Raw genomic sequence first — 14,481 nt, 5'->3', positions numbered from 1 at the left:
TTGTATATATATATATATATTTTTTTTTTTTTTGGAATAAACCACAACTTACAATATTAAACGGCTACAGCCACACTGTACCAATAGACAACTCTACGTACGGTCTGGTTAACCTGGCTCTGCAACTTGGTATTTACTATTATCATTTTTATGTGTAGATACCGTGAGAAAGGAGTAACAAGAAAACTTTAAAGCAGTCTAATTTACTATATATCTATTTGTTGATCACTGTTTATCTACATTGATTTACTGTACATATACAGTAAAAAACAGTTTTGGGCTCGGGCTCCATTTCGTCGCTTTGTATATCCCTCTCGATCTCTCTCGACCTCTGTCTCCGCTTTGTATATATTTCTGGATTTTGCCCTTATTATTGTGCTGTGCAATTCCGATACTGCCCTTTCCTGTTTTGCTCCAGATGCTTCTCGATCAGCCATGCAAAACGTCAGGTGAGAGAGGGAGAGAACGAAGAGAACCCAGACTCCTCTCCGCTCTCTTCCCTCTCCTTCTCTCTTTCGCCTGATCTGCTTGCCCTTTTTTTTATTCAGATTCGAGCACTTTTCTGCCCCCACCCCCGCCGCCACGCCCCTCCCTGTTTTCCGCCCCGCTCCTTCCGCTTTCCCTCAGCCCAGTCTTATCGCAGGTATACAATTTCGGTTTTCAATTCAGAAATTTGATTATGCTCCGTTTTATTTAGGGTTTCGAATTCTCTGTTTGATTCCGGCTTGGATATCCTGTTTTCTATATGGATATGAGTTGTGCCAATGTTGATCTATTCAGTTTATGATCATAGTGGTATAGCTTGATATATCGTCATTGAGTCTGTGCAGCTCTTGATCAGTAGATCTATGGAATTGGTTTGCGAAAGCATGAAAATGGCCTCTAGCTGTTTGGTGTACATAACACCACTGAGTTTATGCAAAGAAATAGATAGTTTCTGTCCAGCAGTATTTTTCAAGTTACTTAAAAGCAATTTGGTTCTGTTTCACCAGGAGTTTCTAGGACAACATTTCACCAGGAGTTTCTAGGACAACATTGCTGTTTTGCAGGTTATGGGATTCAGAAGATCAACGAGTCTACATCGATCAAGGGGAGGGCTTCATTATTCGTTTTCAGGTTTCAATTTCACTTTTATTTTTTCATTCTGCATTTTTTTTTGTCAAAATAAGATTTCGGGTTTCTATGACTGATTTGGGGTTCTATGGTGCAGGAGTTTAGGGTTGTGATATTGGGTTTTTGATCTGTTGTTTTCATCTAACACACTGGTGATGAAGATTTTCCTAAGATTTCTCATTGGTTTTTTTTTTTTTCCTTTTCTTTTTTTTTGCAGTTGAGGTTTCAAGATTTGGGCTTCTAGACAATACGCCATAAGATAGGTATGAGGATTTGTGTTTCTCTTCTGCTATTAAAGTGTTTGTTTTCTTAATATTTCAAGTTTAATGGATGTGGTTGGTTTTGTTTTGAATTGATTCATAGATAACTGATCTACAAGTACAATATAGTTTATATAGGTTTTATCGTTTTCAAACTGGCGTACATGTCTTTGCTCTATTTACTTCTCTGTAAAGTATCTATAAACAGCTTTAGCTTTTGACTGTCATGAGTTAGAGAGCTTGCTGAATGAGTCTTCAAAGCTCTCTGCCTAATTTTTTTTTTATTGTACCTGAAATTGTGAGCTTTATGGACTCATTGATTGAAACATTCATTAGTGTAGTTAACTTTTTTTTTTAATGTGTCAAAGCTCTCTGCCTAAATATTTTTTAAGAGCATGAATTCTTGAGTTCATTAGGGTCAATATAGAAAGCATTGTTTTCAAGTCTGATAATTGGCCCTTTATATCTTAAGACAACTATGATTGATTTATGGGTGAATTTTGCAGAAGGGTAAGTATTTGAGAGGACGATTTGAATAAAGAGATGAAGAACTTGGTGTCGGATCACAGTTTTTTCATTGACTGTGAAGAAGAAGATGATGACACAAAGGACAACATAAGCATAGAAGATGGGAAAGATTCCGATTCTTGGGTTCAAAAGCCTATCACTGCCAGCAGCAGCAGTAGCAGATTCAGCTCAGTTCTTACAACACTTTAAAGCCTCAGAGTTATAGGTTCTCATCTCTCTGTCGTTTTGCTTCTTTGTAAATTTTTTAGTCTTGGTTCTTGTTGTATTTTTTAAGTTTTTTTTTTTTTTTTTTTTCCCTACATCACTGAAGTTTTCTTTAGATAATTTTTGTAGGGAGAATAGGCCAATTTTCTAATGTATTTTTCTGTGTTTTGATTTGATGATCTAAAAGTCGCACTAAGAGTAGTAATCGAAACAAGTATTGCATAAGGTATTAGTGCCAAAATGACAAATTTAGTTAAAATTTCAGTTGGAATCTCTAAACTTTAGGGAGCTCCTTCAATGTTTGGGTGCCTTTGACATAATGGATTATTGACACTAGAAGTAAAAAGTTAGCAACTGTGGTTTTTCCTTGGAAAGGGAAAGTGAGTTGATAGCGCTTGGGTCTTTTATTGATCGAACAAAAAAAAAAAAGTAGAGAAAATGACAAGTACTTTTCTTCAATCAGTTTCTTATATAGGGAAAGTTAAGATTATGTGAGAATGGCAACTTAAGATCAGTTTCTTATCAAATCCCTCCTTTCCTATTCCATTTTAACACAACTCAATATCATGGTATAACAAAACATTGTATTACATATGTATAGCGCTGATATTATATATGTTTGTATATAACTATATTGATATATCATAAGTTTTACTAAGTTTGTATATAACTATATTGATATATCATAAGTTTTACTAAGTAGTTGTGCATTCTTGACAGAATGGCCTCACCAGAAACATGGAGCATAACAAGTAAAATCTGTGATTATTGAAGCGTTTGACACAACAAATATTTGGAAGCTCAAGGAGATTAGTGAAACTGCTTGGCATTTGGTCTTTAAGGTTCTCAATGACAACGGTTAAAAAGTTTTTAGGTTAGATTGCTATTCTGTATCGATTAGCATTAGGGACACATAATAACTCATCATCCATAGAAGAAGGCATTAGTGTTACTTCTCCATATAAACAATTGCCCTTCGTCTCAAAAAACTTAATACACAAGTCAATCTGCTTTTTTCTTTTCCTCCACTATTAAGTGTCAAAGTAATTGAATCTTCTAGCCTCAACTTTCTTCTTTCATTAGTTTGTGAAGTTTCCCACTAAAATTATATCTCTGGCTCACAAAATTTATGTATGGTCAATGAATTATAAACGTCAGTTATTTAGCTTTCATGAGAGATTTAATTTGTTTTATATTTACGTACAATCTTCTAGGTCAATGTACAGTTATATAGTTTACGAATATAGGCTCTCTTTTTGTTTGACCACTGCTGATACACATGAGTGCTCACTGTAACACAGGTTAACCAACAGATACTTGAAGACACAGGATGAATGGATGCACATGCATTTTGCTGCTTTATCTACTTATGTTTTGCAATTCTGAATTTTAAAAACAAGCCTGAAACAATTGTTATTTAGTGTGATGTAATTTTGATTTATGTAGCTGAACTAGACTATGGTTTTTAGATTTTGTGTTTTTCCCCGCTGATCCTAAAATGGACAGAACTCAAAAAAATCAAAAACTTATGATTGTTACTCAAGTTGAAATTACAAAATGAAAGCTCATCAACTGCTTCATACCCCGCAGCAACGCGCGGGCTGCCTGTCTAGTGCAGGACTAAAGTATAAGGGTTCAAGCTTCCATACTCAGCTGGATACTCAAGCACTGCTGTCGAGAAATGGATAATCAGTGTAACCAAGAACTGGATCAGATGTGTAGAAAGTATCCCTGTTGTACTTGTTTAAAGGAGCATTAAGCTCAAATCTCTTTGGCAAATCTGGATTAGCTAAGAACCAACGACCAAAAGCTATAAGATTTGCACGGCCTTCAGCCACAGCATTGTTCCCTTCTTCCCTGTCAAAACCACCAGTAGCAATGAAGGTACCATTAAAAGCCTTTCTCATGGGTACAAGACTGTGGGGACATTCAATTTTCTCTCTTGGCTCAAACATGTGGCAGTACAGGATCCCATACTTGTTTAAGGCATTGGCTAGATAAAGTCCCAACTCCTTTGGCTTAGAATCTCCGGATTCCATATAGTCGGAAAATGGAGAGAATCTAATTCCAACTTTATCTGCTCCTATCTCGTTGACAACAGCTTCAACAATGTCTAGTGCAAATCGGCAACGGTTTTCTAGAGACCCACCATATTGGTCTGTTCGATCATTTACTTCATCTTTTAAAAATTGTTCGATTAGGTAGCCATGGGCGCCATGGATTTCAACCCCATCAAAGCCTGAAAATCGATATCAACAAACAATAACATTGGTGTTACTGAATATTTTTGAAACATTTCATCACCCAATAACTGAATTGAAACAAAGAGACCATGATATTTTATTGATCAAATAACATAGTAAAAGTAAGAAATTGATATTTTCCACTACATTTTTTTTTTCATCCTCAAACAAGATATTATTGGCACCCCACTTTGATATAATACGTTTTAGTAAAAGGACATGTAAATTTATTTCATATTTAACTTAAACAAATATTACCAGCTTCCATTGCATTCCTTGCAGCAAGTCTAAAATCATTGACAATTTGAGGAATTTCATCTGTCCTTAATCGTCTTGGAGGTGTGAACTGCGCAACGTCAATGCCATTACCTCGTATCTGGGGGGTTAGGGGCTTGTCAGTAGAAGAGACTGGAGCTTGCCCATTCGGCTGATAGCCTATAAGCAAAGAGGGATAGAATCACTATGAGAACACAACAGATTATATTGAAGAAATATTAAATTCATTGATATACAGCAACCCCATAGCAGAAGCAACGTTGATAAATAATAATATTACTGAAAAAGATGTTTATAAAAGGATAGGTTTTAGATCGTTCGGTATAATACAGATACTATGCATGCAGGTTCTCTGGACCCAATCAAACATAATCATGTATCACTAGTCTAATAAGTCACTACACGCATGGGTTTCCATGATAAAGTCATGTCATAAATGTATAAGTCAGGGACGCACCACTATTTGAAACCCTCCCGACATGCCAAATCTGACAGATGAAGATACCCCCTTTAGCATGTACAGCATTGACAATGGGTTTCCATGCTTCAACTTGCTCCTTGGTCCATATACCAGGAGTATCTGGATACCTTAATATACAAAAGAAACAACAAGTGTCAAGTTTTGAAATGGGGAAATTGCAAATTCTACTGCATCTTGTGATTTAGAGTTTTACAGAAAGAAACATGATAGCTATTCTTTATGATTAAGTTACCCTTGTGCTGTGTCTGAAACTCCAGTGGCTTCACTTATGAGAAGACCCCCTTTGGATGTTCTCTGAGAGTAATATAGGATGGCATGCGGCTGGGGAACATTTCCGTATGATCTCGATCTAGTCAATGGTGCTAAAACAATTCTGGAATGGATAAACAAAGTAAACACTTATCAATACAACCATCAATACTTTCTTCAAGACATAGACAGTATCTATGGGATTACATCTACATGACCGGTGACAAGTTTGAAAGAGCTAGCATAACTAGCTAAGCCGAACAAAATATGAAACATTACCAAACATAAAACAGATAATGAAATGCTCAAGAAGGACACATATTTATCAATTGCAATTAAAAAAGAAATTCAACGATGAATTCAAAGCGGCATAGTAAAAATGCAGAGAGACAAAGATTTAAGCAAAGCCTACCTGTGAGAAAGATCGAACTTTCCCAACTTGTAGGGGGTAAGGAGAGGAAGTGTGGGAGCTTGGTTAGCCATCTATCTAATATTCAATCAAGTTGTTCGAGTTTCAGTAGTTCTGTTAAGGAATGGAAGAAACCATTGGGTTTTTAATCTTTTTATACGTTTGAGAGTGAACTAGAAGACAAAGTCGGATACTTGGACACAAAGTTATGTTCTCTTTCTTTGAAAATTGAAAATTGAAAATGCCGAAGCAGAGAGTGACGTCGTTTACCGAAGACTATTCTATGCACGACTAGGCATCCTGACCGTTCATTTCAACACGTGGATCAGCTTGCAGGACCCAAGCCACAGACGCAATCGGTTGTGGCTGTTATAATTCCCTTCGTCCTCCGGGGATGTTGGTCTTCAATTATGTGGTGGTGGTGTTGGCTGTACAAGTTCGAGGAAGGAGAAGAAGAGAAGATTGGTGGGGTTTAAGTTTCTGTAACTGTTAGTAGGCCAATTAGGGTGAGAAAGGGTCTGCATGATTTTTGGGTTTCTCCCAACACCATCAACATGGGTTTTGCCTTTTGATATCTGGGTTTCCTCCTCCGCTTTGAGTAGACCGAAACGTAGCCGGAAAACGCAGAAGACCGCTGAGTCTCCTCGTCTTCGATCTCTCTCCAAGTTCCATGCATGCGCGATTTGTTACGCCTCTCATCCAATCGGTCGACCTTAAATATGCGAGACCTTATTTTCTTTTTTTTCTTTTCTGTTTTCGAAAAGAGAAATTTTATTAACACATCACTAATTCTTACATACAAACCCCTATTTTTATAAATTCATAAATCACCGTTTTACCCTCTTCTTTCAATGAAAAACTAACAGCATATATCTAACTCCATACAATCTAATGACTTTAGATTGGAGGGCTGCCGGCAAGTAATCATTCCATCTTACTAGTACTCATTTGTGATGATAATGTTTATCATACCAAGAGTATTATGTATTTTTATATGGCCATATATGAGCGTAGTGCCATACTGAATGATAAGGAAAAAAAAAAACCATTGCTTAAACAAATGAATCATCTTTCTAAAGCTCATAAGCTTGCAAGTGAATATAGGATTAGCAAAGCATGCTGAAACTAATTTACAAAGATATGGAGATATGATGTTTATATATACACATTTAGGTTTAGAACAGCAACTTATTGGGGATTAATCGGATTATGTATATGAGGTTTGTCAAATTGAATTCGTCAACCATAATTATCCCAAGATAACGAGATTGTAGAGTTCCATAAGGAAAGAGATGGGGTTCAACACTAAGAGATGGAGTTGTTGTGTTTCTGATGCTGCAGAGCATAGATCATAAAGACGAAGTTGCAGACTATGTGAGAGAAGGGTAAAAGAGGAAAAAATAGGGAAAATGTGGCAAAAAAAGAGAAAGAGGTGTGTATTAAGAAAAATAGAATGTGTAAATAAAATTTCCCTTTCGAAAAAAAAGCTCGTATATATGAGATTTATGATCCCATGAATTTTTATTTTTTTTTGTTGAATTGTCCCTCCAGTGGTTAGGCTCCCCTTAGGAGTTGACTGTTTTTATCAGGGTTTAAAAACGGAAACTTTTGATTTTTCAACCCTAATTGTATTTCACTATTTCGAACACATCTTATTTCTCAAGAGTTTCGAAAAATTTGCTTTCTCTGTATAGTTGGTTCACAATTATATACATTTGCATATAACATACTAAACAAGTTATACCGTCATAAATATATGAAAATAAAAATTCCAACTTCCAATGTAAGCATGGAAAAGAATCCATGTAAAAATTTGAAGTATATTTAAAATTTCACAGTATTTTTCAAATCCCAGAGTTGTTGATTAAAATTTGTAAGTTTCAAATCACAAAAATTACCGAGTGAAAAAGAATTTTGTAATAGAGTGATCTTAGCCATTTATCTACACACCGCTTTATTATAACAATTTAATTTAGTTTATTTATTTCTTTTATTATTGGTATGCTTTTTTTCTTTTGATAAATAAAGCCCATTGAAATAAAAAAAAAAAATTCACTCCATCGGAAAGATAAAATTTCGTTCATTCTCTAAAAAATGAAAAAGAATTTTGTGATAGAGTTTCTTGCTTCATCAAAATGGTCGCAGCCTCTTAATGACGAGATGAAACTCAGTGTCACTGATAATATTTTCCAGTGGCAACTTATGGGTCCTCATGAGCATTGTCTTTTCGGCATATCGCCAAAACTGTAAAACAAATAGAGTAGCGAATGATGCACTCCTTAATAAATAGTGTTTGTTAGAATGCATAGAATTGAAAACTCCTGTTATTATTTCGGGATGTTTAGGTAATTTGGGATTTAGACTTTATATCCCCCCTTGTATTCAATGGTTTCGTTAATGGTTAAGGCATGAAGACGGCCGTTTAGTCCCTGTTCAAAAAATAATAATCTATATCTTCTCTAAAAATGATCTAGTATATAGAAATTTCATTTTCGTTTTCATTTCCAACCGTAAACCCCAAGACCCCGAACTCTAAACCTCAAACCTCAAACCTCAAACACAAAACCAACCCAAAATCCAAACCCGGCCCAACTCCAAACCCGGTCTCTTCTCTTTCCCTTTCTCCAACCCAAACTCGGCCGCCCCAATCTCCGATATCTCCGTCATTACGACCACCTTCGTCTCCTTACCCACCTCCCCTAAACCTAATGGCAACACCCATTACGGCCTCTTCCTCCTCCGCTTCTCCGCCATCCTTGCCGGGATCGTCGGCCTCTCATAATCATATCACCAAATTATCAATTAATCAACAAAACACTCTGATCCCATGACAACAACAACAAGATCAGTAAGAACAATCACACAGTTGGATATGCACTCTTCTTCATGCAACTATAAAATGCTTTTTGCAAATGAGGTATCTATATACATAGAGGGGTAGAAGTGAAGTTGCATCATATATATCCTGTCGAATAATACTCGACGACTTTTCAGTTGCCTTTTGAATAAATGTGTAGTGAATGATAGACTACATTTGACAAACACAACAAAATAAACAAGCCAGTAAACTAAAACTTACAGAACACTAAACCCATTTGTGCTTTTTAGCCAAGTGGGACTTTCCGGAATGACTTGCTTCTAAATAGAGAAACCTCATTTGCAGCATGACAAGGCCATTAGTCGTATGGGTGATTCCTGCACGTACCAACAGAATGACCCAATACAATGTGAAACGCACAGAACACTAACTGCCTATGAAAAAGATTGAACTTTCCCAATTTGTATGGAATAAAATGAGGAGTAGTGGAAGCTTGAGAGCAGACATGTAACAGTTCACTGATTTATTTGGTTGGTTTATTTTTTCGTTTTGTCTAAGAAAATATGAATAAAATACCCAGGTCTGTCTTTATACCTTCAGTAGGCAACAGTAACCAAAAATTGCCTACTTATCCAGTATAATCCCCACCTAACGTTCCTAATTGCCTAAAACAATCCAGGAATTGCCAACAAGCAGAGAAGATGGCAGTTCCTCAGAAAATGAAATGTCCCAAGCTCTTACAGTTTCAGGGGAAACTACAGTTCAACCAAGGAGTAGAGATTGAAGAGGAAAATCTACCTGTGAAATAATTAGAACTTGTACATGTGTGTCTGGAATCTGGAAGAGATAATTCCATGCCTTCTTCACCATCTACACACTCTAGACCTGCCCAAATTCACAATCCATAATTCTATCAAAGTAAAAGCTTGGCTACAACTCTACAAGCTCACCAATCACCAGGAAAGATAAAACTTGATCTTCATACAGCGGTTTGATCTAATAAGATGATGATGAATCGTGATCATGCAACTTGTAATGTATTTTCACTTGCAAGGCAATGTCACAGTCAACAGCAAAGTTCATAAGTCATTGTTTCCTCAGGTTAGTCAGGTATCTCTCAATGATTCTCATCATTAAGATACACAAAAACAGGTATAGGTATTAAAGGAAAATCTGCATTCATGTTGCTGATATGCATTTATCTGTAGTTGGCATCCAAATATGTGATAGGATTGATTTGTGGATCTAAACACAATTAACATTAAGGCTAGAGAGATTTTAGCTCTATCTTGTATATATTAGTTAGCCTTGTACTGTTGATATGCTATTGCAATATACAGAAATTCATCTTCACCATCTCATTTTGTTTAACAGGAGATCCAGCAGTTGGTACATGTCAAACGACAGGCCATTTTTATTGAATTCATCTTGTACAAGGGGCTACATTCAGTTTGCATCTTCACGTAGCAACAATCTACAATAAGACACTTGACCCCGCACTTGCAGAGTACAACGACTTGCAATATCAACCAGCCACACTACAAGAATTGAGAACTCTACAGTCTGGTTAACCAGCCTCGGCAACTTTGTATTTGCTACTTATATTTTTTTAGGTGTAGATGCTGGGAAAGAAAAGTAACACAAAAACTTTAAAGCAGACCAATGCAGGAATAAAGTATAAGGGTTCAAGCTTCCATACTCAGCTGGATACTCGAGCATTGCTGTCGAGAAATGGATAATCAGTGTAACCAAGAACCGGATCAGATATGTAGAAAGTATCTCTGTTGTACTTGTTTAAAGGAGCATTGAGCTCAAATCTCTTTGGCAAGTCCGGATTAGCTAAGAACCAACGACCGAAAGCTATAAGATCTGCACGGCCTTCAGCAACAGCATTGTTCCCATCGTCCCTGTCAAAACCACCAGCAGCAATGAAGGTACCATTAAAAGCCTTTCTCATGGGTACAAGACTGTGGGGACATTCAAACTTTTCTCCAACTGTCTTCATTCTTGGCTCAACCATGTGGCAGTACAGGATTCCATATTTGTTCAAGGCATTGGCTAGATAGAGTCCCAATTCCTTTGGATTAGAATCTCCGGATTCCATATAGTTGGCAAATGGAGATAATCTAATTCCAACTTTATCTGCTCCTATCTCGTTGACAATAGCTTCAACAATGTCTAGTGCAAATCGGCAACGGTTTTCTAGAGACCCACCATATTGGTCTGTTCGATCATTTACTTCATCTTTTAAAAATTGATCGATTAGGTAGCCATGGGCGCCATGGATTTCAACCCCATCAAAGCCTGAAAATCATAAAAAAATAACATTAGTGTATTGAAAACTTGTGAAACTTGTCATCACCAAAAACATATACAAAGAGACCATGATAATTTATTTATCATATAACATAGTAAAAGTAAGAAATTGATATTTTCCACTACATTTTTTTCATCCTCAAACAAGATACTATTGGCACCCCACTTTGATATAATACGTTTCTGTAAATGGACCATGTAAATTTATTTCATATTTAACTTGAACAAATATTACCAGCTTCCATTGCATTCCTTGCAGCAAGTCTAAAATCATTGACAATTTGAGGAATTTCATCTGTCCTTAATCGTCTTGGAGGTGTGAATTGCGCAACATCAATGCCATTAGCTCGTATCTGGGGGGTTAGGGGCTTGTCAGTAGAAGAGATTGGAGCTTGCCCATTCGGCTGATAGCCTATAAGCAAAGAGGGATAGAATCACTATGAGAACACAACAGATTATATTGAAGAAATATTAAATTCATTGATATACAGCAACCCCATAACAGAAGCAACGTTGATAAATAATAATATTACTGAAAAAGATGTTTATAAAAGGATAGGTTTTAGATCGTTCGGTATAATACAGATACTATGCATGCAGGTTCTCTGGACCCAATCAAACATAATCATGTATCACTAGTCTAATAAGTCACTACACGCATGGGTTTCCATGATAAAGTCATGTCATAAATGTATAAGTCAGGGACGCACCACTATTTGAAACCCTCCCGACATGCCAAATCTGACAGATGAAGATACCCCCTTTAGCATGTACAGCATTGACAATGGGTTTCCATGCTTCAACTTGCTCCTTGGTCCATATACCAGGAGTATCTGGATACCTTAATATACAAAAGAAACAACAAGTGTCAAGTTTTGAAATGGGGAAATTGCAAATTCTACTGCATCTTCGACCAAAAAAAAATTCTAATGCATCTTGTGATTTAGAATTTTACAGAAAGAAACATGATAGCTATTCTTTATGATTAAGTTACCCTTGTGCTGTGTCTGAAACTCCAGTGGCTTCACTTATGAGAAGACCCCCTTTGGATGTTCTCTGAGAGTAATATAAGATGGCATGTGGCTGGGGAACATTTCTGTATGATCTCTGTCTAGTCAATGGTGCTAAAACAACTCTGGAATGGATAAACAAAGTAAACACTTATCAATAACCATCAATAGTTTCTTCAAGACATAGGCAGTTTTTATGGAATTACATCTACATGAGCAGTGATAAGTTTAAAAGACCTAACATAACTAGCGACAGAAAATTATCAAATTATCTTAGCCGAACAAAATATGAAACATTACCAAACATAAAACAGATAATGAAATGCTCAAGAAGGACACATATTTATCAACTGCAATTAAAAAAGAAATTCAACGATGAATTCAAAGCGGCATAGTTCAGTTGTAATAAACCCTTCCCCGCTTCACACCTTGCACATGTACTATCCCCGTCTGATGTGTCGTCTTACTAATCAGATATGCAGACAATTTGTTTCAAGATGTGAAGCTTATTGATTCTAATTTCTGTCCTTTTACCGCTGACCACATATACTATGTGCAGTGTTCCAATTACACAAATAACACTGACTTTAGATTTTTGATATGTCCAAGGTTTGAAAGTATGGCCTCCATTGTTCACACAAACTTAAAGATCGAACAAATGCATGGTGGCAGAAGATGCTAAACTACTACAAAAATATTACCGCTGATGTAATGTAAGCTAAGCTAATCCACAACCAAAGACCATAGCTAAACTAATTTGAGAAATCACAAAAGCAGTCAACTTTTTCCAGTCCTTGTTCACTAATTGGGATTTCCCCAAACTATTGGCCATCTAAATTTAGAAGTGATGAGAATATGCTAATGCTAGAAACAATAGTGTACAGACCCAGCGAATCAAGGTTCAAGATTATCATCTCCATTGTTCGCTCACACTAAAAGAACAAACAACCCATGATTAAAAAGATGCTAGACTACCAGTGAAGAATTTCATTTACAATACACAAAAAGCAGTGCACATTTCCAATTTCCTCATTTTCTCATTTGGAACTTCCCTCAAACACCTGGTCTTCTAAGTTTACAGAACCAAACCCAGACAAAATCATGCAAATCATATCCCCAACACACAAATTCAACCAAACCCAACAATTTTTTGGGTCTTAGCAATGCAAAGTAAGATTGAGCAAGTATTTCAAACCAATCACAACGCAAGACTTATTTATACTAAAGCAGTAAACTTTCTTATTGTTGTTCAATTTGGACTTTTGACACACACAATGGTCTCAATTTATAAACTAAAACCCAGATCATATTATGACCCAAATGAAATTTGGAAGATGAAAAAGCAAAACATGTTCTTGGGCACTGCAATAATCAACCAATGTAAAAATGCAGAGAGACAAAGATTTAGGCAAAGTTTACCTGTGAGAAAGATCAAACTTTCCCAACTTGTAAGGAGTAAGGAGAGGAAGTGTGGGAGCTTGGTTAGCCATCTATCTGGTCTTGCAATCTAGGTACTTCAAGCTGTTGGAGCTCTAGTTGTTCTGGTTTGGAAATGAATGGAAGACACAATTGGGCTATATACGTTTGAGAGTGAACTAGAAGACAAAGTCGGCTACTTGGAAACGATTGGGTCCATTGTCACTGTCCTGCTTTAGCTTTTCCGAAGCTCGTGGGCTTGTATAATGATGATTAGATGCTCAGTGACGTGCGGAGTTACGTGGTTTGTGGTTCACTGAGCTGCCAGTGCTGACTTGTAGCCATAATATGTTGTCTTTCTTTGAAAATTGAAAATGCAGAAGCAGAGTGACGTCGTGCACCTGTTGGCACAATTTCTTCTTTTTTTGTGTATTTTTTTTTTTTCTATTTTAAGAGAAAAAAAATGTCTCAAATTTTTCATTTTAAGCCGGAAAGAATAATGATCATTACATAGCTAAAAGACAGGTCATCTTTATTGAATTCATGTTGTACAAGGATACAATCAGTTGCATCTTCGCATAGCCACAAGCTACAATGAAACACTTGAAGGCAGGGGCGGAACTACATCTAAGGCCGATGGGGTCTGGACCCCTCCCAGCTTTCTATCAGATCTCGTATTTGATGTGTTGCATCAATAAAAGTTACTTAATATGAGTTGATTTCAAAATGTGAACCCCAGGTGTCCCATTTATAGGTAAGGGAAACAAAAAGTAATCAGATCAAAAATGACTAATTATTTTGTTATAATTAATATTTTATTATTGTGAATTGGGATCCACAAACAGTTGGTGTCTCCCGATAATAAAATGGTTGGTTAATAATGGTAAATATGTTAGGAATAATTTCAATTTTATTAATGTAAAAAACTTTTTAACTTTTCAATTTTATATCAATTTTGTGCGTCTCCTTCTCTTATCTCTATCTAGCATGGACTGAAATGGTGCGAAACTAAATTATCATTCACAATATCTTTCATGTCGATAGGTATAAATACAATGCCGGAGGGAGAAACAAAACCTGTATGGGGGCAAAATTTGTCTTAGCTCGTTGTGTTGGAGTTTTCAGGAAAAGAAACGCAACAAAATGACTTTTTTTTTT

At 36.3% G+C, this 14,481-nt stretch overlaps 2 protein-coding genes across 2 annotated transcripts; both read right to left on the bottom strand.

Annotated features, from left to right (window-relative positions):
* Window positions 1-3,624: 3,624 nt before the first annotated feature.
* Window positions 3,625-5,846, bottom strand: LOC101297812 (12-oxophytodienoate reductase 2-like). The gene is made up of 5 exons (XM_004294461.1): window positions 5,767-5,846; window positions 5,338-5,478; window positions 5,082-5,212; window positions 4,607-4,783; window positions 3,625-4,344 (listed from the first exon to the last, which is right to left on the bottom strand). Exons 1-5 carry the CDS (start codon window positions 5,835-5,837, stop codon window positions 3,767-3,769), a joined length of 1,098 nt encoding a protein of 365 aa, XP_004294509.1. The 5' UTR covers window positions 5,838-5,846; the 3' UTR covers window positions 3,625-3,766.
* Window positions 5,847-9,968: 4,122 nt separating this feature from the next.
* LOC101299562 (12-oxophytodienoate reductase 2-like) lies at window positions 9,969-13,529 on the bottom strand. The gene is made up of 5 exons (XM_004294467.1): window positions 13,327-13,529; window positions 11,892-12,032; window positions 11,608-11,738; window positions 11,133-11,309; window positions 9,969-10,885 (listed from the first exon to the last, which is right to left on the bottom strand). Exons 1-5 carry the CDS (start codon window positions 13,395-13,397, stop codon window positions 10,281-10,283), a joined length of 1,125 nt encoding a protein of 374 aa, XP_004294515.1. The 5' UTR covers window positions 13,398-13,529; the 3' UTR covers window positions 9,969-10,280.
* Between the last annotated feature and the right edge of the window lie 952 nt (window positions 13,530-14,481).

Source organism: Fragaria vesca, linkage group LG3 (assembly GCF_000184155.1).
Source record: "Fragaria vesca subsp. vesca linkage group LG3, FraVesHawaii_1.0, whole genome shotgun sequence".
Lineage (NCBI taxonomy): Eukaryota > Viridiplantae > Streptophyta > Magnoliopsida > Rosales > Rosaceae > Fragaria > Fragaria vesca.
This window is presented reverse-complemented; position numbering and strand designations above follow the sequence as displayed.